The 27,377-nt window shown below is 38.2% G+C and overlaps 2 protein-coding genes across 2 annotated transcripts; both read right to left on the reverse strand.

Annotated features, from left to right (window-relative positions):
• Nucleotides 1-11,857: 11,857 nt before the first annotated feature.
• On the reverse strand, nucleotides 11,858-17,294 carry LOC102921132 (olfactory receptor 4C15-like). Its single transcript, XM_076568698.1, has 5 exons — nucleotides 16,576-17,294; nucleotides 16,264-16,479; nucleotides 15,460-15,503; nucleotides 14,590-14,717; nucleotides 11,858-13,617 (listed from the first exon to the last, which is right to left on the reverse strand). Exon 5 carries the CDS (start codon nucleotides 13,147-13,149, stop codon nucleotides 12,217-12,219), a length of 933 nt encoding a protein of 310 aa, XP_076424813.1. The 5' UTR covers nucleotides 13,150-13,617; nucleotides 14,590-14,717; nucleotides 15,460-15,503; nucleotides 16,264-16,479; nucleotides 16,576-17,294; the 3' UTR covers nucleotides 11,858-12,216.
• Nucleotides 17,295-26,103: 8,809 nt separating this feature from the next.
• Nucleotides 26,104-27,021, reverse strand: LOC102920811 (olfactory receptor 4C6-like). Its single transcript, XM_006997587.2, has one exon. The coding sequence runs from the start codon at nucleotides 27,019-27,021 to the stop codon at nucleotides 26,104-26,106; it is 918 nt and encodes a 305-aa protein (XP_006997649.1).
• Between the last annotated feature and the right edge of the window lie 356 nt (nucleotides 27,022-27,377).

Here is a 27,377-nt window from a genome sequence, read left to right on the forward strand (position 1 = left end):
TAATGTGTTGATTTTAATGGCTGATATTCACATCAGGCAGACACATTTTACATATAAGTATGCCTAGCCAATGAAGTTGCTTAAATTTATTTTTAAACAACCATTTCTATTGTGTCCTAAAGTCTGTTGCTCAGTAGTACTCATAATATAATCTTTGTATTCACTCACAAGCTACAGTCAAGGAAACAGCAGTAAAAACTAAACCCACACGGTCATTGGATGGGCTAGCAATCATTTATGAGACCAAGATTATTCTATAATTTATTAGTTGTCATTTAGGGCCAAGGCAGGATAGAAGGAACTGCAGCAAGATCACAGGGTATAAGATACATATATGAAAATGTTACAATAAAACTCATCATTTTGTATAATGACTGTGAGGGAGGCAAGACTACTTTATACTCTTAAAACTTATACTCAGATCCAAACTTTCCCCTTAAGATTAGATTATTCAAGTTCCAAAAACGCTAGGAACCTAGGGCTTTTGCTATGTAAATGAATGTAATAAGAAAGCATATCCAAGATATCAGAAAATGGAAGGATCTCCCATGCTCATGGATAGGTAGGATTAACATAGTAAAAATGGCAATCTTACCAAAAGCAATCTACAGATTTAATGCAATCCCCATCAAAATCCCAACACAATTTTTCACAGACTTGGAAAGAAAAATATTCAACTTCTTATGGAAAAACAAAAGACCCAGGATAGCTAAAAGAATCCTATACGATAAAGCAACCTTTGGAGGCATCACCATCCCTGACCTCAAACTCTACTATAGAGCTATAGTAATAAAAACAGCTTGGTACTGGTATAAAAACCAACATATGGACCAATGGAATCGAATTGAAGACCCTGACATTAATCCATGCACATATGAACACCTGGTTTTTGACAAAGGAGCCAAAACTATACAATGGAAAAAAGAAAGCATGTGCAACAAATGGTGCTGGCATAACTGGATGTCAATATGTAAAAGATTACAAATAGATCCATATCTGTCACCATGCACAAAACTCAAGTCCAAGTAGATCAAAGACCTGAACATAAATCCAGTTACACTAAACTTAATAGAAAAGAAAGTAGGCAGCACTCTTGAATGCATTGGCAACAGAGACCATTTCCTAAATAAAACACCAACAGCACAGACCCTGAGCACAACAATTAATAAATGGGACCTCTTGAAATTGAGAAGCTTTTACAAGGCAAAAGACACAGTCAATAAGACAAAAAGACAGCCAACAGAATGGGAAAAGATCTTCACCAACCCCACATCTGACAGAGAATTGATCACCACAGTATATAAAGAACTCAAGAAACTACACATCAAAATACTGAACAGTCCAATTAAAAAATGGGCTAAAGAGCTAAACAGAGAATTCATAAAACAATAATCACAAATGGCTGAAAGACATTTAAAGAAATGCTCAACATCCTTAATCATCAGAGAAATGCAAATCAAAACGACTCTGAGATACCACCTTACACCTGTCAGAATGGCTATGATCAAAAACACCAATGACAGTCAATGTTGGAGAGGATGTGGAGCAAAGGGAACACTCCTCCACTGTTGGTGGGAATGTAAGCTTGTACAACCACTGTGGAAATCAGTATGGTGGTTTCTCAGAAAATTTGGAATTGAACTACCTCAAGACCCAGCCATCCCACTCTTGGACATATACCCAAGGAATGCTGATTCATACCATAAATATACATACTCAGCTATGTTCATAGCAGCACTATTTGTAATAGCCAGAATCTGGAAACAACCTAAATGCCCGTCAACGGAAGAATGAATGAAAAAAATGTGGTACATATACACAATGGAGTGCTTACTCAGCAGAGAAAAACAATGAAAGCATGAAATTTGCAGGCAAATGGATGGAACTAGAAAAAAAATCATCCTGAGTGAGGTAACCCAAACCCAGAAAGACAGTCATGGCATGTACTCACTCATAAGTGGATTCTAGATATAAAATAAAGAACAATCAGACCACAACCCATAAAAACATGGAGGCTATATATATAGTATGGAGGTCCCTAGGACGACTGTGACTTATAATAAATTTAGGTTTTACTCAATTATTGAAAAAAAAAAAAAGCCAAACGAATGGAAAAACATGAACTATGAACCAAAGGCTGAGGGGCCCCCAGCTGGTTCAGGCCCTCTGAATAGGTGAGACAGTTGATTTGCTTGATCTGTTTGGGAAGCATCCAGGCAGTGGAACCGAGTCCTGTGCTCATTGCATGAGTTGGCTGTTTGAAACCTGGAACTTATGCAGGGACGCTTGGCTCAGTCTGGGAGGAGGGGACTGGACCTGCCTGGACTGAGTCTACCAGGTTGATCGCAGTCCTCAGGGGAGGCTTTGCCCTGGAGGAGGTGGGAATGGGGGGTGGGCTGGGGAGAAGGGAAGGGGGTGGGAGTGGGGAGAACAGGGCTGGCTGATATGTAGAACTGAATGGTATTGTAAAATAAAAGAAAAAGAAAAAAAAGAAAGCATATCCCAAGTTCTTTTCTAAAAAATCACATAAAATTAAAAATGGAAGCAGAGACAGGAATAGATGATGTTTTTATTAAGAAATTCACCACTTGTCGGTGGTGGCGCATGCCATTAATCCCAGCACTCAGGAGGCAGAGCCAGATGTATCTCTGTGAGTTCAATGTCAGCCTGGGCTACAGAGTGAGTTCCAGGAAAGGCGCAACACTACACAGAGAAACCCTGTCTCGAGAAAAAAAATTCAACTACTCAATGACACAGAGCAAAGAATATAGTTTTAGTTGTGATGACATATTATGCACTCCAATAAAGCTTACCTGGAAATCAGAGGACAGAGACAGCTACTAAATTAGACATAGAGATCAGGCAGTGGTGGCAAACACCTTTAATCCTATCATTTGGGAGGCCGAGATGCATCTGGATCTTTGTGAGTTCAATACCACACTTGGCTACATGAGAGAAACAGGACCAGGCAGTAGTGACACACGCCTTTGATCCCAGGAAATAATATGATAGGAAACAGAACGGTATGTGAGGCATGAGGAAACAGGAACTCATTCTCTCGATGCTGAGGATTTCATAGAGGTAAGCTAGTAGCTGGCTGTTATGCTTCTCTGATCTTTCAGTTTTCACCCCAATATATGACTCTGAGTTTTTTATTAAAAGTCCATCTAACATTTGAACAACATTTAGTTGTTCAGCACATGTTCATAAGTAATTTTTTTCTTCATATTTATTTACAAGGTAAAATATTGTATCTTCAGTTGCAGTGGGATGTATCTGTTTCAAGGAACAATTTTTTCTGAAGTTCTTAGTATTCAATGGCCAGTTGTTATGGTTCATGCTTACAGTTTTTCTTGTTTCAGATAGCTTTCTTTCATAAAGAAAACAAAACTGACTGGGAGATACTAAGAAATGAAGGCCCTATATGAAATAAAAATTAAAGTGTTGTCTTTATTTTTCATGCTCTAATTAGGTGCTCATTAATTATACTTACAAGTAAAGTGACACCATATTTTCAGTAAAATGATTTCCAAAACTCTGATTAAAATACCCACAGTGGTAAGTATAGGGTAGCCAAGGTTTATGATTACAAGAATGACTATTTTAACACATTTAGAAGACCATTGACCTAAACACAATGAGTAGTCTAGATAGAGTCCAGCAATAAAAAAGTATAACAGTTGAAAAATTAAGCTACATATGAATAAAATGTGTTTTGTAGCTAAGAATAATATATCCACATTCATTTCCTAATCCTGACAGTTTCACTCTAGCAAAGCAATGTGGTTATCAAGAGAATCTACATGTACTATCTTATTTGCTTTAATCTAAAATTAATTCAAATAAAATATTAAATAGAAAAAAAATATGTTCATTTTCTGCTGTCAAAAAAGGTAGTAAAGCCATTTTGATTTGCATTTCCCTGATAATTAGGTATGCTGAGCAATTCCTTATATGTCTTTTAGCCATTTGAGTTACACCTGTCAGAATGGCTAAGATCAAAAACACTGAAGACACCTTATGCTGGAGAGGATGTGGAGCTAGGGGAACTCTCCTCCACTGCTGGTAAGAATGCAAGCTTGTACAACCACTTTGGAAATCAATATGGCGCTTTCTTAGAAAATTGGGAATCAATCTCCCCCAAGATCCAGCTATACCACTCTTGGGCATATACCCAAGGAATGTTCAATCATACCACAAGAGCACTTGCTCAGCTATGTTCATATCAGCGTTGTTTGTAATAGCCAGAACCTGGAAACAAGCTAGATGCCCAACTGAAGAATGGATAAATAAAATGTGGTACATATACACAATGGAATACTACTCAGCAGAGAAAAACAATGACATCATGAGGTTTGTAGGCAAATGGATAAATCTAGAAAAAATCATCCTGAGTGAGATAACCCAGACTCAGAAAGACAAACATGGTATGTACTCACTCATAGGAGGATACTAGATGTAAAACAAAGATGACTACTGCTACTCACAACTCCAGGGAGGTTACCTAGAAAATAGGACCCCAAGAAAGACACAGGGATCGCCCAATGACAGAGAAATGGATGAGATCTACATAAACAACATGGACGTGAATGGGGGTAATGAAGGGCAAGGTTCAAGGGAAAGAGAGCTTAGGGGAGCAGGAGATCCCAGCTAGATCAAGAGTAGAGAGGGAGAACAAGGAATAAAAGACGATGATAAATGAAGACCACATGAGAATAAGAAGAAGCAAAATGCTAGAAAGGCCCACAGAAATCCACAAAGATGCCCCCACAATAGACTACTGGCAATGGTCGAGAGGTAGCCTGAACTGACCTACTCTGATGATAGGATGGCCAAACACCCTAATTGTCGTGCTAGAAACACCATCCAATGACGGAGGGAACTGGATGCAGAGATCCACAGCCAGGCCCTAGCTGGAGCTCCAGGAGTCCAATTGGAGAGAAAGAGGAGGGTTTGTATGAGCAAGAATTGTTGAGACCAAGGTTGGATAAAGCACAGGGACAAATAGCCAAACAAATGGAAACACATGAACTATGAACTAATAACTCAAGAGCCCCCAAATGGATCAGGCCCTCTGCATAAGTGAGACAGTCGATTAGCTTGATCTGTTTGGGAGGCATCCAGGCAGTGGGACCGGGTCCTGTACTCAGTGCATGAGTTGGCTGTTTGAAACCTGGGGCTTATGCAGGGACACTTGGCTCTGCCTGGGAGGAGGGGACTGGACCTGTCTGCACTGAATCTACCAGGTTGAACTCAATCCTCAGGGGAGTCTTTGCCCTGGAGGAGATGGGAATGCAGGGTGGGCTGGAGAGAAGGCCGGGGGGGCGGGGGGGCGGGCGGCGCGGGGCGGGAGGGGGGAGAACAAGGCAATCCATGGCTGATATATAAAATTTAATTATATTATAAAATAAAAAAGGTAGCAAAGCAATTTTATATCTAATAATCATGTGTTACTGAATGAACTATAACACCTAAAACTTTTAGGTTCAATAAACAAAATCAGCATTATTTTGTCAGAGGTTGACAAGGTCTGACAAAGCTCAGGCTGGCTTCAAACTCACCATGCAATCTAGCATAATTTCTAATTAATTAATTAATTGAGTTTTTTTCCAGCCCAGTAATAGTTTCCTCTCTCTCTTCTCCTCTCAGTTCCTTCCTCCCCCACCCCACCCCTGTCTCCCTGCTTCCCTCCCCCCAATTCCACTCCTCCTTTAGCTTCAGAAAAGGACAGGCTTCTCATGTATATCAGCCAGCCATGGTGAATCAAGCTGCAATAAGACTAGGCACTTCCTCTCCTATTAAGGCTGGATGAGGCAACCCATTAGGAGGAAAGGGTCCCAAAGCAGGTAGCAAAGTCTGGGACAGCCTCTGCTCCCAATGTTAGGAATCCCACAAGAAGACCAATCTATACAACTGTAACATATGTCTCATGCAAGTTCTCTGGTTGTCTGTGAGCCCCTATGAGCTCAGGTTAGTTGAATCTATAGTTTTCTTGTGGTGTCCTTGACTCTTCTGGCTCCCATAATCCTTCCTCCCCCTCTTCCACAAGGGGGAGGATTGCCCCATCTTGGCCTAAAGTTTGGCTGTGGTTCTCTGCTTCTGCTCCTATCAGTTGCTGGATGAAGCTTCTCTGATGACAATTGGACTAAACACCAATCTATGAGTATAGCAGAATATCTTTAGGAACCATTTTATTTACTTTAAAAAAATGTTAACACTCATGTTTGGTTCTATCCTAGGTCTCTGTGCTGTCCAGCCTCTGGGTCCTGGCCCTCCAGGCTGTGTTAGGTGTAAACTCCCTCTCATTGTAGGGTCTCAAACTGGACCAGTAATTGGTTGGCTACTCCTATAATTTCTGTCTTCTTTACCATAGAACATCTTGTAGGCTGGGTAAATTGTAGGTCAAAGGTTGTATAACTAGGTTGAGGTCCCAACCCCTCCACTGGAAGTCTTGTCTACTTATCGGAGATAGGCAGTTCAGGCTCCACATTCCCCATTTCTAGGAGTCTTATCTAGGGTCACCCTCATAGATTCCTGAGAGTTTCCAATGCACTAGGTTTCTAGCTTGTCCCAGAGAAACTCCCCTGATTCCAGTTGTCTCTCCTAGTGCTCTCTTCCTGTTTACCCAAGCCTATATGCCTTGCTGTTCTGCCATCTGATTTGCTCTCTCCATTCAGCTACATCACTTCCTCTTCCTAATCAGCTCTGTCACTTCCTGTCTGTCTGTACAGACCTACAGACCTCCATGGTTAACTAGTGTTGGAATTTAAGGCGTGTGCCACCACACCTAGCTCTGTTTCCAGAGTGGCCTTGAACGCACAGAGATCCTGCCTACCAAGTGATAGGATTAAGGGTGTGTGCTACCTTTGCCTGAATTCTTTCTTTACTTAAAATGGCTTTCTATTTCCTCTGATCTCCAGACAAGCTGTATTTATTAAGGCACAAATAAAATATCACCACATTTCAGCACAAATAAACTATCACCACAACAAAGTGTCCCACCTTGAGCCCTGCCTTGTTACTTAGCGTCTTTGGATCTGTGGAATTTTTCACATTTCCTCCTGCCTCTACCTACAAGTGACAGGAGTTACTTTTGCTCCTGCTCAGAGATGCCTGATAGCAAGAACTCTGTTCCCTGAGCCATCTCCTAAAGCAGGGACCTTGGGAAGTGTGTCTGTCTTCCTGTGTCCTAGAGTCCATTTTGACCACTGTTTTCTTGATATTTTTCTCAAAATGTTGAATTCTTCTACTAAGGAGGTTTTGATATCTTTTATGTGCAACATTCTTTTCTCTTCAAAAAAAAGTATAATTTGTTTATGATCACCAAATATTAGCTCTTTTCTTCTGAAGTGTTCTTGGGTTTCTGTTAGAAAATGCTTTAACACATCATCATGTTTAGGGATAGAACTCTGTTATACAATGGGTAGGAAACAGCTTCTCTGCAGAATTTGAACAAAATGCTTTGTACTTATCAAACATAAGAGCTGAATTCAGTCATAATGAATCCTTCTGTCAATCTATAAGGAAAGTATATGTCTTGTTGTGAAAATACTATATCAATAACTGTTTGTTATTGAAAGATATATGAAAAGCAATATAGTATTATATAACATATAATGGTTCTTATGGTTTATAAGCGCTATTAAGCAGAGGTAGGTAGATCTCTGAGTTCAAGGACAGTCTGGTCTATAGAGCAAGTTATAGAACAACCAGAGCTATTACACAGAAAAGCCCTATCTCAAGAAAAAATATTTTATGAAGAATATGTGAAAAGCAATATAGTATTATATGATATACAGGGTTCTTATAATCTGTCTTCTCTTCTGCATATCCCTAAATCTTGAGGGGCAAGGTCTGATAAAGAGAGCCCATTTAAGGCTGAGTGTGCCAAAGCTTCTCACTCTCTGCATATTACCCAGCTGTGAGTCTCTATGTTAATTACCAATGAATTTAAGAAGTGACTTAGATTAGGTATTAAGACACCTGCCTTAAAATAACAATTAGTAAAGCAAAACAAAATTAAAAGGCTGTGAATTTGAATGGGAGAAGAGAGGTATATTGAGTTTAAAGGAAGGAAAAGGAAGGTAGAAATTTTATAATCAAATTATAATCTCAAAAACTTTTAAACAATCTGATCTTAGAAGAGCTTGCCAAATCTTTGGAGGGCTTGCCAAGTAGATGAGCTGATACAGAAAAGTAGAGAAATGTGTAAAAATAATAATAAATAAATAATAACAACCAGCCAAACAAATGACAAAAAAGCCAAGCAATACAGAAACATCTGTGATACAGTTCTATGGCTGCTCTTCTTTCTGCAGATCCTATGTTCTGATAGCCGTTCCAGTCACTGGGATCAATGTGGCATAAAAACTTTTGGAATTAAGTCATCCTAGTTTTACTTATTTTATTAAAAATTTTCATGCAATATATTTTGATCATATTCTTCCTCTTTCCCCAACTCCTCCCAGATCCTTCCCACCTCTCTACCTATGCACCATCCTATTCTTTCCCTCTCATCTTTCTCTCTCAAGATAAAAGAAAAACCAAACCAAACAAAAACAAAAATTAATATCAAAGTTACAAAATATCACAAAAAGCATATGAAAATATAAATATGGAGTCCGATTTTGTGTTGACTATACTCCAGAACATGGGCATTCCCTGACATGTGGTTGATATGCTTAGCGTTGAAGAAAAATGAGTTTTCTTCTCCCAGAAGCTATCAATTACAAATGGTTTCTTGGTTAGGGGTCGGCCTTTGTGCCCATTTCCTCTTCTCTGTGCTTGGATTTCATCCAGTTTGAGCTTGTGCTGGTCGTGTGCATGCTGTGTATCTTCTGAGTTCATATGTGAATCTGATCTGTTGTGTCTGAAAAATAAATTTGGTTTCCATAAATTCATCTACCAGTCTCTGTTCTTAAGATCTGTCTCCTATAACACATAGCTATCCAAGACTTGTGTGATAGAGGTGTGGGAAAGCTGTGATAAAGACAGCCCACTAGGGCTGAATGCTCCAAAGCTTGTCACTGTCTGCACATTGTCCAGCTATGAGTCTTTCTGTTAAGTACTATCTACTTCAAGAAGCTTTTCCACTGAGGGTTGATTGATTGGTTGTTAGGGGTAATTTTACTGCTATATCCATTAGCAAAATAATAGTATTAATTTTCCTGTAGGATTCATGACCTATTTAGTCTCATGTTTTTTATCCCACTAAAAGTATCATGTGTTGGGTATTGGTCCCATCTCAGGAAATAAGCCTTAAATTTAAAAACAGGAAAAAAGTGGTTAATTACTCCCATAACATAACCTTCATGCTACTATTACACCAGTGGGCATATCTTCCAGGCAGGTGGCCATTTATTTGAAATTTTATAGAAACTATGAAGACCTACAAATTTTCTGATAGTGTCTTTCCTTTCTCCCTAGACCATGGTCATTTTATACCTGAATTATACAATCCTTTGAATTTGTCAGTATACCTGCCCTCCATATACCCTACCATCAGATAGGGTAGACTCTTCAATGAGGTCTATAAAATTATGTTAAAAACAAGAATCAAAATTTTAATTAAAGAAAATAAGTTTAGTCAGTAAGAAAATTCAAATAAAAACTTACTGACATTCCCTCTCACAACCTTCAGAATGGCTGTCATCAAGAAGACAAACAGCACAAACCACCGTCAAATAAATGGAGGGTGGAAGATATAAGAAATATCAGATAGGAGTCTTTTCTATCAGATACTATAAAATTTGTGTGTAAGACAAAGAATGAAAATCTTCTTGTCTTCCTCATCTTATAAGACTTTTATGTAAATGTTTTAATCCTCCCCATCCAGTAAAAGCTTTGTTTATATCAAGTCCATGGCTATATTCTAGGAATTTGATAACCTGAAGCAGTAACCACTTTGTCCTTCTTCCTTCATTTTCTATACACCTGTTTCTTTCTTTATGACCACACACTTATTTCTGATAGAGGGAAGAATGACTTATTCAGTGCTAGGGAGAGCCTGTTCAGCCATTATGAAAACCAATATGAGAGTTCCTAAAAAATTTAAGACTATAGCTTATAACATCTAACCACAACCTGACTGAATGTCTATCCAGTAAACTAAAGTAAACTTCCAATGGAGATGTATTTATACTCATGTTTACCATTCATTCATTATAGCTGAATTATAGAATCAGTTCAGGTGAGCACCAACATATCAACTATAAAAATGTGATCTATATAGACTAATGTAATTTTATGTATCCATAAAAGGAAGAAAATTACATTGTTTGTAAGAAAATGGATGGAGCAAGAGACCAATGTGTGAAGTAAAATAAGGCATATCACTGATCAAAGACCTATTGGATGTTTTATCTGATGTGTGTGTGTGTGTGTGTGTGTGTGTGTGAGAGAGAGAGAGAGAGAGAGAGAGAGAGAGAGAGAGAGAGAGAGAGAGAGAGATAAAAAAGACAAGAAAGTAAAAGGAAACCACTAGGAATGAAGAAGAAAAACATGAGGTGGAATTTAGAGTAATTGAGGAAAGGAATGTAATCAAACACATTACATGTGTGCATGAAAATATTATATAACCTCTTAGGTTGCACAGCTCATAAACCCTTAAAAAGTGAAGAAAAGGTACACCAGTGTGTCCTTTGTTTGTTACACACTTCTGAGTCTGTTGAAATGTATATGCTTTGTCCAGATAATGGTTTAAAACTTAATACTTTATGGCCTTTACCACGAGACAACACTGAATGCAATAATTTCTGTGCTTTATCTATTGTTAGAAATTTTGTGCAGCAATAAGTACAATTCACATCAAAAGGGATGATAACATTGGGCCCACAGAAGAGCAGCCACAAAATGAAAAAAAAATGTGTATGATGGAATGTAAAAATTCCCCAGATCTGGCTACCCATAGCAGACTCCCCAGTTCATGATGGAAGAGAAATGGAAGGGCTCGAAAATAGCCACATGCTGGTCATAGGCCAAGGCTGTAAAAACATGAAGTACTGAGGAAAAAACAAAATGGTTTAGTATCTTTTTTAGAGCACTCGATTAATATGTGTTTTAATATTGGCATGTTAGAGGAATTTTAACTATAACCACAATGCAACCTAAGATAATAAATTCATTTAGGGAATTATAGGCACAATTTATCTTTTTTTCTTTCTGTTGTTCTTGAGGCAGGGTGTTTCTGTTTCAGAGGTTGGCCGAGAAGTATTTATGTAGAACAGATGGGTCACAAACTCATGAGGAATTTCCTGCCTCCACCTCCCGAGGGCTGGGATTACAAAAAAACAGGTATGTCTAACTTGAATCATTTCTTTATTGATAACTTCAAATAAAGTTGTTTTTAGTTTGGGTATAAAAGTCATGAAGATTAAAGTCAATGTATAAATTGAAATACAATCTTCTTTTGAGAACTTTTTTTTCTCTTTTTTGCTCTATGGTACCTGAATGTTTTGCTGTGTTTTGGGGGCCAGAAGGAGAGTTAGCTCACTTCATCTGCAGGTGATCTTAGGTGTTTTAGTTCTGTGGGTTCTCTAGAATTATTTTGGGTTGTTTTCCTAAGAATGACTGTTCACAATTATGGAATACTCCCATCTCCTTTCCTAGGGCTGACTGCCATATGATGTCTCTCAACCCAAGGAGAAAACATGCAATGGCAGGAATGGACCAACCAAGAATTCTCTCTTAAGATATCAAGAAATGATTCAAATTTTATAGCAAATGGCAAAGGACACCCATGAAATAATTGAGTCACAAGAGACAGGAAACCTACAGTACTTCTATGAAGATTTTCTTCCCATCCTGCCTAAACTCTAGCTGCTACAGAGACCACTCTCATAAATTAAAATTTCTTTTTACTGAAAATAGGTTTAATAAGTTTTCATCCAAATGTATATGACATTTGGAATTTCCTGCAGATTTTTTTAAAAGCATGTACACTGTAGCTGGTATTTTTAATTGCATTCTTTTTTATTAACAGATTCTAAGTAATTATAAAATTCAGTTCTCTTTAATTTACACACATGAATATTGAGATCCCAACTCAGTGGACATGCCTGATATAAAAAGGAAAACAACAATCTCCAACCATCAAAACAAGGCTAGCTCTGGAGAATTGCATTAACTCCTTATAGGTGATAAACATACTGTAGGTTTGAGTCAATAGTTTTGATTCCTTTACTATTAATATTAATTCTAGTAAAAGGCAACTTTTTATTATTCATCTGAATGCACTATTAATTTCTTCCACACTTTTCTTATGGCATTCTTCATGTCCTTATTCCTAAAAGTATAAATCATAGGATTAAGCAAGGGGGATAGCATGGTGTAAAATATTGCTACCATTTTGTCAAAGGAGAAGGCAGTAGGCGGCCTTGCATATGTAAATATACACGGGACGAAGAACAAGACCACCACAGCAATGTGGGACCCACAAGTAGAGAGAGCTTTCCATTGCCCTTCAGAACTGTGAAATCTCAGAGACAGCAAGATAAACCCATAGGAAACAAGCAACAAGGAGAAGATTATGATGCAGATAAACCCACTGTTGGCAACCACCAAAAGGCCAAAGATGTGTGTGTCAGTGCAGGCCAGCTCCAGCAATGGGTACAAGTCACATATGAAGTGATCAATGACATTGGGTCCACAGAAGGGAAGCTGCAAAGTGAAGATAATTTGTATGATGGAATGTAAGAAACCCCCTGCCCAGGCCACCCCCACCAGAGTGCCACAGAGCCTCCTGGTCATAATAGAAGAGTAGTGTAAGGGCTTACAAATGGCCACATAGCGGTCATAGGCCATGGCTGTCAGAACAATCACCTCAGCCCCACCAAAGAAGTGTTCAGCAAAAAGTTGTATCATGCATCCTTCAAAGGAGATGGTTTTTCTCTCATATAAAGAATCCACAATCATTTTGGGTGTCATGGCAGAGGAGAAGCTTGCATCCAGTAAAGACAGAAAAGTCAGAAAGAAATACATGGGGGAGCCCAGCAGTGCAGGGCTGCAGACAATGGTCACCACAATTGTCATGTTGCCCCCAATTGTTGCAATGTAAACACATAAACATATGATAAATATCAGTTTTTGAACATTTGGATTCTGTGATAGTCCCAGGAAGACAAACTCAGTTACAAAACTCTGGTTTTGCATGGTTCCCAAGGAAAAGATGAATGCCCAATAGAGAGCATATCATTTGGCAATGATGATAAACATTTGCTTCAATATAAAATATATAATCCCATTTATAATTTTGGGATCGATGATTTATTATAGCTAGATCCAAAATAAGATTGAGTGCTTGATTTCATTGAGAATAGAAAAAAGAGAAAAATTTACAGGGTGATAGTTGAAGATCAGCCAGATTGAGGCAGAGATAAATTGTAGAATACTTCAAATCTAGAGCTCTGTACACATGAAAACAGAAACAGTTGCATGTGTGGTATAAGATTGACAATATGTTATATGTAATTCTGATTGACAATTTACTTGAGATCTGAAGTGAATTGATGGAAAACCTTCCGGCCTTTTGCGCATGTTATGAGGATGTGAGGACTCCATAGTCGTGTTTTCCACGGTCAGGGAAGCACATAAGAATGACTAGATAATGGAAAAATGTATCTGTAAAGTGAAGAAATAGCCTGCATTTTAGGAGACAAATGAACATACAAATACTTCTTCAACGTTTAAAAAACATCTATACTGAACATGGCTTTTAATAAATTTTTATCACTTCTCAGACTTTTGACTAAAGTCAAGAGTAGTACATGTCATTATGAGTTTGATATGAAATTCAATTAGTTTTTATGGAAGAGAAAGACATGTAGAAATGCCCAGATACAGGCTTAAGCATTAAATACAGTTTTTTTAATCATTATCTGAAACTAGAACAGAAGTTCATAAAAACAAATAATGCCACTCCTGAGTTTTGTTCTCATGGTTGATAATACAAAGTAAGCATTCCACAGGACCCTTGCTACTGTTTTTCCTGCTTTATTTGTAAGAAAATTATGCTTCAGGAGATTAAGTTGATATCAATGGAAATGTCCAATGTTATTCAAATATTGGACAGAACTTCTGTCCAAGCTTAAGCCTGGTCAATTGAATGAACAGGGGAAAAGGTAACAATTTTTATTTTATCCAGAACTTCAGAGCAGAGGAAGCACTACAATGCCTCTTTCTATCTGTAAATGTTAAGATTTCTCAATAGTTTATTCAGGTTTGAATGTGACATATTAATAAAACACAGATAATGATAAAGAATTAGAAATTAGTGGTCTAGTAGCCAATATATGAAAGTTGCCAAGAGCTATGTAATTGCAGAAGACAAAGAGTGAATTGAATTTTACTGAGGGCTTTATTAATATTTTTCCAAAGATTTATAAATCTTGTTTGTCTAGCCATGTATAGTTTCTAATGACACATATATCTGAAGCATAATTGACTTTCTTAAGAGGAAGAAATCTCCAGTTAAAATATAACTTCTCATCTCCTATGACTATGATGTTATGTCAAACTTGAAAGTGTGACAATGCTCTCTATGGTAACTGTGAAATTTTTAAACTGATTAAGTAATCTAGTAAAATGCCTTACCACAGAAAGATTTTCCATTCATTTCTACTTGTGTACAGAGATGAAAAGAATGATTGAGTTCTTGCACACATTACTGACATGTATCAGTCAAGAAGCATACGTTTGTGAAGATATGTACACGTTCATACCTGTTTGTTAAAAATAGGAAAACAACAAAAAATAATTATATTATGTACTGTGGAAGTCGAAAAGAATCTTTTTAAAATAAATTCTACTTTCAGTTAATAGAAATCAATTTAACTATGAATAAAACTAAAAAAGATGCAAAATGTACATTAGTTTCTGTCCTTGGTTCTCTGATTCATTTGTCTTGGGTGTCTGCACTACGAATTCCAAAATCATTTATAAACTATCATCAAGTAACAGGAGTATAAAACAAGCTTCAAATGATCATGGAGTCAGCCAATACCTATGTGTCACTGAGGACGGTATACCAATAGATGACTCAGGGTCTGACTAGCCCAGGCTAGGGCTAAAGAAGGAAAAAGATTAGGGAGAAATGAATCAGAAAACCATCTCCTGGCTTTTTGTTCTGTGGCTTTGGGCAGATTACGAAGTTCTAAAAACTCTCAAAGCCTTATGTGACATTTCTGTGCTTGAACTTGATAAAAAAAAAAAAAAAGCCTCTCAATTGGTTCTTAAGAGAACAGGAAAACACGGAATCATAAATGCAGTCAGAATATCAGGAGAAAGTGTTGAGACACCTCACAGTCAGAAGGAGGGCATTACACTCCTAATTTCAGTTGTACTATCACCACTGATGATAAATATTTTCCCAATCTTCATATATGTTTAAAAATGTTAAGATTTTATTTTGGCCAGTCACAGCATAATCACTAACAATAATCTAAACATCTGTCATCCACTCACAGATAAACGTATGACATTGCCTTCAGAACTCCTCCTCCAGATAGCTTCATTGTATCAAGAAAATCAAATTGACAGGTACAGTGAGAGAAAGGCAACACATATTAATTGAATAATTCTTATTACCTACATCCTTAACAATTTTTCTCAATTAAGCTTTTTCCAAATAAGAGTTAACATAAATAATGTTTAGTTTCTACTATCAAATGTCCAGCAATGCCAGCTTGCTCCTGTAGTAACCATGTCACTTAACCTAAGGTACTTCTACATCTTCTGAAAAAAAAAATGGAGACAGTAACACAGATCAAGTTCAAAGACCTGTAAAAGTCCACCAGACAGTTACAGTAACCACATGTTGCAAAAACATACATCAACGATGATAAAAAATACTGATGTCAGCATGATTTTAAGCAGCATTTACATAAAAAGTAAAATTTTAATTAGCATGAAAATAGAACACATCCTTTAAAAAAATTATGCCATCTTCAAATGTAACTCTTAAACGTAACAAAAGTGGTTCATTCATTTAATTATTTTGTAAAGCATATGAATAACAATTCTGAATGTGTAAACATTTGAAACATTTAAATTAGTAACTTCTGCTTTAAAAAATTACTATAAAGTTGAAATGAGATAGGGAAAAAAATTAATGGAAAATGGTCCACTAGAGATACTAGTAAAAGGGAGAGTTGCTTAATTAAGCATAGAAAGATGTTTATATAAATCAAACATTTATTCCTCACCATCCAGGTAAGAATGTTCCTTTACATGACAATCTGGGAACTACATCCCTTCAGATTTCAGTACCTGCTCTTGGACTTCACTGATGCTCTGATGACTGCCCCAAATGCTTCAGATGTCATAATCTTGCTATTTCTGGAATGAGATGGGGTGTAATACCATTTCTGTTTCCACTGAGTCATTCCAGAGGGTACCTGAAGCCTCTCCTGGTGTCTTCTAATTCATCTGATTTAGTGCAGTACTCCAGACGTTCAGTTTTCCTGAGCATTCTAAGGCAGGACCCTAGCATTGTACAAAAACATCAAACACATTTAGGAAGAGTATGTGGACACATTTAACTAGAATACTCCACTCTGTGACTTGTGTCATTGTTCTTACCTTAGTGTCCACTCTTATGAAGTTGGCTGCTGTGTGACTGTGGACGTAGTAAATTCCATGCTGTACATCAGTAAGTAGAAAGAGGACAGCTTCCCATGCCTCCACATCAGGATTCTAAAGACATTCTCTGAAAATTCACTGTTTAATCTTAAAAATGAGGAAGTGTTAAGGATGAAAATATGTTTAAAAATAATTCTGCTGGTGAGGTAAAATAAAACATGTGCTTGCTACATTTTTAACTGATTTGTATTTAATTCACAGATAAAATTTAAATGTAATATTAATTTCATTAAACGTATAAGAATGACTGCCTTTCACTCCCTTAAAAATTCTGATTATTTTTAAATGTCTTCAGTTTTTATTGGATGTTTATTATGCATCAAGTCCTCTCCTGCAGGTTTCATACATACTATTTTACCTGCTTCTCTCACCATTGACCATAGCAGCCACAGTCTAAACAGTACAGCCTAATTATAAATCCCCTCTGAAAATGAAATAAAAGAATTATAAATCTCACTTATGTCAACCAATTTCTTATCAGTTCTAGTGATGAGACTCTCTTGTTTTATATGGTGTAGGTTTCCTCGGTGTCTGGTTAAACTCTAATGTTCCTTCTAATTTTTTCTTCTCATCTCTTACAGAGTGGAGGGGCATCTTTGGCAATCCACTGCCCCTTATGTCCTGTCTACAGCAGGTTATCAAAGAGAAACAAAAGAAGCAAAAGTTTCCTTTTTGATTTACAACTGGAATTTAAAGAGTTTTCCAAGGGATTTGAGACTGTGTAGCCACACCCACCCCAGAGCTTGGAAACTTTCCATTATTGTGATTTTCCAAGACATAATTTTGAATGTTGTTACTTCCTCACTTGTTTATAAATTTCTATGTCCCCAAAGAATTAGAGGATTTTTTTCTTTTCTTTGTACTACTTCTGCATTGCGATTTGAAGATAATTCCAAATATAAGAGTTGTGTTCTGAGACAAGATTGTACTCATGCACAAAAAATAAAAATAAAAAAAACATGGATATTCTGACACAGTAGAATGTTTATCAAAGAATATAACATTTATGTATGTACAGAAATAGTTATTGGTTGGTCAAAATGTTGAGTTTTATCCTGGAAATGAATTTGGAGATCCTTTGACTTTAAAACTAAATGCAAAATTTTGGCAATTAATTCTTTTCTTTTATTGTAGAGGTAAGAACATAAGGCTAGCCAGTGTCTCGTTAGTGGAACATAGCACTGAGCCTGAAGCATGGTACTTATCTCACTGGAAATTTTGGAAAAGACCATAGAAAGAAATACATCTGGTTTGTTCAGTTTTAAATGTCACATTCTACTTAGTGTTCACACCTCACCGAGAAAAGTAGAATTGAAGTGACACTTATAAAAAAATTAAAATCTGGAACATGATCTCTTCAATAGTCTATAGAGTCAAACTGAAGTGGTTTTTGTTTTGTCTTGTTTTGTTTTTGTTTTGTTGTGTTTCTTTTCTTCTGTTAGTTCAAAGTTCACAATTGTGTCGTAATCCAAAAGAATACCTGGCATGACCACACAGCTAATGCATTTTGTAGCCTTGCTGGTCACTTCGAAACATCCAGATTTTCTGTTTCTATGACTTCCTTTGCTTAGTATTTTATTGCCTATTGTAGTGAAAGGAGTAGTGTGGTGGTATTGTGTTCCCCAAAATATTGTGTACCTTAATAAACTTACCTGGGGTCAGAGAACAGACAAGCCACTAGTTAGTCAGTGATAGCACACGCCTTTAATCCTAGCATTCCAGAGATAGAAATCCCTCTGGATCTCTGTGAGTTCAAGGCCACATTGGAAATAGCCAAGCATGGTGACACACACCTTTAATCCCAGAAAGCCAGCCTTTAATCCCAGGGAGTGGTGGTAGAAAGTAGAAAGATATATAAGGCGTGAGGACCAGAAACTAGAGGCATTTGGCTGGTTCAGCATTTGGCTGGTTAAGATTTGGATGGTTAAGCATTTGGCTGGTTAAGCATTTGGCCTGGTTAAGCTTCAGGCTTTTGAGCAGCAGTTCAGCTGAGAGCCATTGGGATGAGGACACAGAAGCTTCCAGTCTGAGGAAACAGGACCAGCTGAGGAACGGGCAAGGTGAGATGGCTGTGGCTTGTTCTGTCTCTCTGATCTACCAGCATGGACCCCAATAACTCGCCTCGGGTTTGATTTTATTAATAAGAACTTTGAAGGTTCCTTCTACATCTGGCGCCCAACGTTCGTGTTATGAATTCATGAAAAAGCTGTTTGCCTGTGGCCTTGTGAGCCCCAGCTCAGGCCCAAGCTACACTCAGGCGGTTGTGGTGGCCCACACCGGTAGGATTTGCTGAAGGAGACAGAGGCAGTAGGATCCTGAGTTTGAGGCCGGCCTAGGAGGCTTGGGAGCAGCTTTGGCCTGGACTGAGCCACAAACAGTGGTGGGACCATGGAAGCAGTGGCTACTGCTCCACATTGCCAGCTCCTTCTCATCGTGTTGGTGACTACAGTGATGCTGCTACCTGGGACGAAGGGTTTACTGCTGCTGGTTCAGAGAAGAATTGCCAGGACCATCGTGTTACAAGAAAGCATCGGCAAAGGTCAGTTTGGAAAAGTTTGGCAAGACAAATGGTGCGGAGAAATTGTTGTGAAGATTTTCTGTTCTAGGGAAGAATGTTCATGGTTCTGAGAGACAGACATTTATTGGACTGTGATTGCTCCCAACCACAGAGGAGGCAAAAAAAAAAAAAAAAAGTCTGCAGGAAACCATGACCATGCCTAACAGTGACTTTGAAATCTTCAAAAAGATGACAGGATCCTACAACGATGATTCCACATGGACTATGATAAAGCCATTAAGCTGATTAACACCACGGAAAGATCTGCTTTGGACTACAAACTGCTTAGGACAATTTTGAGATGGCTAGCTGAGATGATCCAGCCTGACAGACTACTTGAACAAGGACTTGAAACAAGCCCTGAACTTTTCTATTATGCAGAGACTGGACAAACGATACAGGACTTGATGACTCACCCCAAAACTTTCTTTTCAAAATTCCCTAAAGAAAACTTCACTCCTAGAAAGCAAAAAGAAAAAGAGAATATAGATATGAGATAATCGAATCTACTCTGAGAAAAAAAATAAAGAAATAATAGGATAAATAGGTAGATCACTGAATCTACACTGAAGAAAAAAGGGAAGATATAAAAATGACAAAAGGTAGACTAATGAATCTATTATGAAAAGAAAAAAGAGAAAATATGGATATGGTAAGATAAAAAGGGAGATTATGGAATCTACTTTTAAAAAGGAACTACTTGTTTTAAATAAGATAAATAATGAAAATATTTTGGTCTGAGTTTATCAGATGTTACTGGACTGGACGTTGTTAATATATATAATGGAGATTTTTGTCTGGATCTGTCAAATGTTAATGGACTAGACACTGTTAATGTAATCTTGACTATATATTGCATATACTTATTGAAGATAGTTTTTCTTGTATTAGTTATAAGCTTTTTTAATTTTAGACAAAAATTGAGGAAATGTGGTGGTATTGTGTTCCCCAAAATATTGTGTACCTTAATAAACTTACCTGGGGTCAGAGAACAGACAAGCCACTAGTTAGTCAGTGATAGCACACGCCTTTAATCCTAGCATTCCAGAGATAGAAATCCCTCTGGATCTCTGTGAGTTCAAGGCCACATTGGAAATAGCCAAGCATGGTGACACACACCTTTAATCCCAGAAAGCCAGCCTTTAATCCCAGGGAGTAGTGGTAGAAAGTAGAAAGATATATAAGGCGTGAGGACCAGAAACTAGAGGCGTTTGGCTGGTTCAGCATTTGGCTGGTTAAGATTTGGATGGTTAAGCATTTGGCTGGTTAAGCATTTGGCCTGGTTAAGCTTCAGGCTTTTGAGCAGCAGTTCAGCTGAGAGCCATTGGGATGAGGACACAGAAGCTTCCAGTCTGAGGAAACAGGACCAGCTGAGGAACGGGCAAGGTGAGATGGCTGTGGCTTGTTCTGTCTCTCTGATCTACCAGCATGGACCCCAATAACTCGCCTCGGGTTTGATTTTATTAATAAGAACTTTGAAGATTCCTGCTACAGAGTAGAGCTAGATTACAATTAAATGTCTTCTGATATGAAATAAGGCAGATAATGTTAAAAAAAATTACCACATTGTTCCAGTTAGAAACCTGTCTTGAAAGAACCTGAAGAAGATAATTCCAGATACCCCTCCCTCAAAACCATCCAGTGTTTTGCATAGATTTCTAAAGGTTTGGGATGAGCTTCATAGGTGTCCCATGGAAGGACTCACAGATTAAAGGAAGTGTACTACTACTCCTCACAGTGGGTATGGTGCTGTAAGTGCTGACACTACAGTCAAAATACTAAAAAGTGAAATTTCACAAGGTCCAGCAGATCAGGCCAATTCCAAAAGTCAGCAGGGTACTTTGTATCCCAGAACTTTAAACATATCCTTTATCACATAGAACCACCATGTTGATACCATGGCCATCACTGTTCTAGTATAATTTCATAAAATATCTAATTAAATAACCATTATGCCAGGCTACACTCCTCAAATATGATCCTGACTATAGGAACTGACACAACTTCCTATTAGTACAGCCAGAGACTGTGGGTGCAATCAGTAGACTCCAGAGGTAGATTCTTAGGTGAGAGATGAACTCAATGGGAAAAAGGGATGAGGGTCATGAGATGAGGAACATGCAATAGAACTCAGTTATAATGCTCCAGAAGACACTACCCAGTTCCTCACACTTAAGAAAAACTTAGAAAATTTCAACATGAGTTCTCTAAGTAGTGTATGGAGTCAAGGAAAACAGTCCCTCATGCTGAGGTAAAAGGGCAAAACTCTCTGACATATTGGTTCTTCTTATCAGTTAAAACACAGTAAGTTTGCCACAAAGATAGTTTGCAGAACATGGAATCCCAATAGCATTAGAGAGCATGTCTGACCAGGAAGAGGACCTAAAAGATACCATACTTGGTGAGGAAGTCTTTGAGAAGTAACTTATAACAGAGAAGTTCAAAGAGATAGCCAGATTATTCATGTCAGAGCTTGATTAAATGTTAAGATTTTTGTAGCAGGAATCTTAAAAGTTCTTATTAATAAAATCAAACCCGAGGCCAGTTATTGGGGTGAATACTGGAAGGTCAGAGAGACAGAACAAGTCACAGCTATCTCACCTCACCAGTTCCTCAGTTGGTCCTGTTTCCTCAGACTGGAAGCCTCTGAGTCCTCATCCAGAATGAATCCCAGCTGAACTGTGCTGCTTCAAAGCCTGAAAGCTTAACCAGCCGAATGCTTAACCAGCCACTTGCTTCTAGTTTCTGGTCCTCACACCTTATATACCTTTCTGCTTTCTACCATCACTCCCTAGGATTAAAGGCTTGCTTCCTGGGATTAAAGGCGTGAGTTACCATGCCTGGCTGTTTCCAATGTGGCCTTGAACTCACAGAGATCTCAGATGGATTTCTGCCTCTGGAATGCAAGGATTAAAGGTGTGTGCTATCACTGCCTAACTAGTGGCTTTTCTGTTCTCTGACCCCAGATAAGTTTATTAAGGTACACAATATTTTGGGGAACACAATACCACCACAGATTTTAGTTTTTGACACTGCATATCAATGATACGTGCTGAGATCTGACTTATGAGATTAAAAGAGATATCTGAGTAACCCACTGAGGTTCAACTCTTAAAGCTGAGATCTTAGCGAAAGGGGAACCAAGTATACATAGTGGGTACTACTAAGTTTGATCTTTGCAGGACATTGTTAGGTAGATATTCTACTTCCACTTAAAGTGGATGTATATTCTTAGTTTACTTCAACTTCATGTCATGAATACTACTGAATTTTTCTTGTTCTAATAGGTAATCATATGATTTATAAGTAAAACAATATTTACTTCAGAGATCAACATTGTTAGAAAAAGTAAAGCTAGGCAAAGTTATAAAACACTGATGAGAAGACATTTTTGGAATTTAAAAGGTTATATTGCCTATATGAATGTCCAGAGATGAATGTCCAGATAAGTTCTGAATTGTGTAACTGAAAGAGTCTAGGCCTACCTCTTTACTGTATATATTGAATATATACTGTATATATATATATATATATGAGTTTATATTCATATATACTGTATATATACAGTATATATGAGTATATATATATATATACACATATGAGAGCTGGCAGTTTGGTTTCCATGTCTCAGGAAGTTACTGAGGTCACAGGTAGATGGGTATGACTCCACCATAGACTACTGGCAATGGTTGAGAGGGTGCCTGAGCTGACCTACTCGGGTGATCTGAGGGCTAAATACCCTGTCATCATAGAACCCTCATCCAGTGACTGATGAAAGCAGATACAGAGATCCATGGCCAAGCCCTAAGCAGAGCTCCAGGAGTCCAATCCACTAGAGAGAGGAGGGATTCTATGAGCAAGAGATGTCCAGACCATGATTGGATAAAGTACAGAGACAACTAGCCAAACTAGTAGAAACACATGAACTGTGGACAAATAGCTGAGGAGCCCCATGGTACTAGACTAGACCCTCTGGATAAGCAAGACAGTTGTTTGGCTTGAATTGTTTAGGGGGATGGGGAGCAGGCAGTGGATCGGGACCTGTCCCTAGTGCATGAGCCAGTTTTTTGGAGTCCAGTGCTTATGGTGAGACAATTTGCCCAGCCTTGTTGCAGGAAGGAGGGGCTTGGACCTGCCTCAACTGAATATACCAGGCTCTGCTGACTCCCCAGGTATACCTTGCCTTAGAGGAGGTGGGAATGGTGGGTGGATGGGGGGAAGCTGGAGGAGGGAGGACAGGGGAATCTATGGTTAGTATGTAAAATGAATATAAAATCTCTTAATAAAAAAAGGGAAAAAATTTAAAAAAAGAAGATCACAAATATGTTAGATAGGGATCACATTATGTTCAACTATTTTTTTAATTTTAGAATTGAACCAGGAAAAATGTTCTACATAAAGTTCTTACACAGGCAAAAGTTTTCATATTATTAAGCTCACATTCTTCTTTGAGATAAGACAGGATTATAAATTTTAAATCTGAGTATTTTCTGATAAATAATTGGTATACGACTTGAAATACCATTCTTCATTGTTAATACATAAAGGGCAATTTTTGATCCTCAGGTTTAAAGCCATCAAATTCATGTTGGATTTGGGTTTTAGCTGTGTACTAAGAAAGTATCTTTGACAAGTCTGCTATTGATGAACTTAAAGTTTAAAAAAAAATTCTCTATTCAGGGCCTCGCCCTTCCCATGTTGGCTCTTCTTCGTGTTCAGCGCTGATCCCATCTTCACTTCACTTGAGGCAGGTCAAAGGCCCTCTTTCCTGTAACAAGGCTGGGCAAATTGTCTCACCATTTTTATATAAATTATTTGTTTCATTTACTAAAATATAAGGTCCCAAATGTAAGGAAAACATATCTTAGCTACTATTTTCAAAAGATTTTCCAGAACTTCTAACTCAACACATCCTTATAAAATGAAAGAAGAAAAGTTGTAGTTGTTGATTAGAGCTGATGATTTTTTTTTTTGTTTTTGTTTTTTTGTTTTTCAAGACAGGGTTTCTCTGTGTAGCTTTGCGCCTTTCCTGGGACTCACTTGGTAGTCCAGGCTGGCCTCGAACTCACAGAGATCTGCCTGCCTCTGCCTCCCGAGTGCTGGGATTAAAGGCATGCGCCACCACGGCCCGGCTAGAGCTGATGATTTTTATACCTATATACTGGCTAAACATACACACACACACACACACACTGTTATTTAAAATGAAAATCATTATTTAAATGGTTTATTTGAATACTGTACTTGATCTTATACTTAATGTTATTGCATATTTGTTTTTATTCCACTGATGAAGGAATTTTTATTAAAGCAAGAATTTTATAATCCAAATTATGTTTCCTTGCTCAGTCATCAGTTCTGCTACTTAAAACAGAACTTTATTAAGAGACTTTCTATTCATTTTATATACCAACCATAGATACCCCTGTCCTTCCTCCTCCTGTCCCCCAGCTTTTCCTCCCAACCCACCCCCCATTCCCACCTCCTCCAAGGCAAGGTCTCCCATGAGGAGTCAGCAGAGCCTGGTACATTCAGTTGAGGCAGGTCCAAACACTTCCTTCTTGCACCAAGGCTACACAAAGTGTCTCACCATAGGCACTAGGTTCCAAAAAGTCAGCTCATGCACTAGGGACAGGTCGAGATCCCACTGCCTGGGGGCCCCCTAAACCATTCAATCTAAACAACTGTCTAGCTTATCTAGAGGGCCTAGTCTAGTCCAGTACCATGGGGGCTCCTCAGCATATTTGTTTTATGGCAACAGAATATTAACTCATATCCGAACCTTAGGCTTCCCAAATACCTAATTAAGGGAGGCAGTTTAAAATACCATAGTATATTTCTAGAATTTTCATAGTTAAAATTCTTAAGAAAACAAATATCATTGGTTTTGGAAACCAAAATTATGAATGTAATAGCAAAATCACATCCCTCTAGTCATTCAAATAAACTGCACAGGTCTACAGAGTTGTTCTAGTCTTGTAGGAAACACAAGATTTCAAGACAAAGGAATATAATTTTAAAACATCTGCCATCAACCAGAATTGACCCTGAGTTTATTTCACTAACGAATGACAAGAGAACCTGGGGAAGTGCCCCAAATGTAAAGTGCTTGATTAATAAAGAGATTAATAAGGGGGCAGTCCCACTACTTATGGTGGGACACACAGCCTTGAGGCAGGGAGAGGAGCTTGGACTTGCCTCTACTTGAATGTACCAGGCTCTGCTGATTCCCCATAGGAGGCCTTACTTTCTTGGAGGAGGGAATGGAGAGTGGGTTGGAGGAGAAGGATGGAGGGGCAGGAGGAGGGAAGAAGGGGATCTGTGATTGGTATGTAAAATGAATTAAAAAATCTACATAACAAAAAAAAGAAATGAGCAGAGAAATAGAACATGAAACCTAAGTAGTATTTCTAAAGTCAATACTAATCATGAATCTTAAAAATACAACCTGAATATAGAGTTAGAGAATAAATGAAGTAAATGACCAGAGGAAATCAGGAAATATTTGCCTCTCTTTTAAAGTGGGAGTTTATATGGAAATGGTAAACTATAATTAATAACTAGAAAGCCAGTAAAGCAAATCCTTTGAAAAATTATTTCAGCCAAGAGCAGGCATAACAAAGAAAACTCCCTAGACTGTGAAAGGTTCACACTATGGGTTGGTGTTTTGTTTTTGGTTTTTATAGGTGTTCACAAAGCCACAAGTGGGAGAAAATGCACCACAAAATATCCTGGTGTGGTGAGCTGGAGACATGAGTAGAGACAGATTAAGCACAGAGATACCTCAAACCTGCTTTTTAAAGCCAGAAGCTGCCTCTTCTGCCGTGTATCTAGTGGTCTGGAATTAATGCAGAAGGTTTATCTCCAAGAGATTTGTAAGAAACATTTGCTCCTTGGCATATCAATGACACTCAAGGTCTGCTTTTCATCCACATTTTTCTCAAAACGTTTTTCACCTCTGCATTTCTCAAGGTGTAGATCAAAGGATTTAACATTGGTTCAACAACGGTTGAGGACACAGCCATGGCATTGTCTATGGGGTAAGTGACTACAGGCCTCATGTACAAGAAGATACAAGGTACAAAGAACAGCACAACCACTGTGAAGTGAGAACTACATGTGGAGAGGGCTTTGCGCCTTCCTTCAGAGCTGCAAGACTTCAGGGAGCACAGGATGACCACATAGGAAGAGAAGAGAATAAGGAAAATGGTCACACACATCACCCCACTGTTGAGAATGACTAAGAGACCCAGGATCTGTGTGTCCATGCAGGCCAGTTGTAACAATGGAAACAAGTCACAGATCACATGATCAATGACATTGGGGCCACAGAAAGGTATTTGATACATGAAGAGAAGTTGAATGGTTGCATGTGTAAATCCTCCCACCCAGGCCCCTCCCACCATCAGGCAGCACACACGAGGACTAACGATGGTCATGTAGTGCAGAGGTTTACAGATGGCCACATAGCGGTCATAGGCCATCACCATGAGAAGAATGATCTCCACCCCACCAAAGAAGTGCTCAGCAAAGAGCTGGGCCATGCAGCCTTCTAGGGAGATGGTAGTGTTCTCAGACAGAGAGTCTACAACCAACTTGGGAGCAGTGACTGAAGAGTAGATGACATCCAAAAGAGACAAGGAAATGAGGAAAAAGTACATGGGGGACCTCAGATTCGGACTCACAGTTATAGTCACCACAATCAATAGGTTTCCCAGCAGTGTGGCCAAGTACATGATAAGAAACAAAGCAGAGAATATTGTCCTCAGTTCTGGAATCCTTGTAATGCTCAGAAGAATAAATTCAGTCACATTGTTTGGATTCTCCATTTGATGTGAGCTGGTGAAAGCATGGAATTCTGCACTGGAGACTCTGAAAAAAATATTATTTCTAATTAGTAACTATCAGATGCACTAGACATTTGTTGCACCCTGTTTCCCACCCTACTAAACTTGTATTTTTTTTCTCCAACTGACTATAGATACTACCATGTGTGCTTTCATCTCAAAGCACTAGTTTTAGATGCTAACAATAATGTCTGTTGGAAGCTTCTGCCCTAATCCCACAACTCTATATCCTCTTCATGGTTTAACTCAGACTCAGACTTTCTGTTATAGTGCTTGATTCTGTAACAAGAACACCTGCTTTGGTGTTCTAGTGTTATTAGAAAATTTGTTGTTAACAT

Source organism: Peromyscus maniculatus, chromosome 4 (assembly GCF_049852395.1).
Source record: "Peromyscus maniculatus bairdii isolate BWxNUB_F1_BW_parent chromosome 4, HU_Pman_BW_mat_3.1, whole genome shotgun sequence".
Taxonomy (NCBI): domain Eukaryota; kingdom Metazoa; phylum Chordata; class Mammalia; order Rodentia; family Cricetidae; genus Peromyscus; species Peromyscus maniculatus.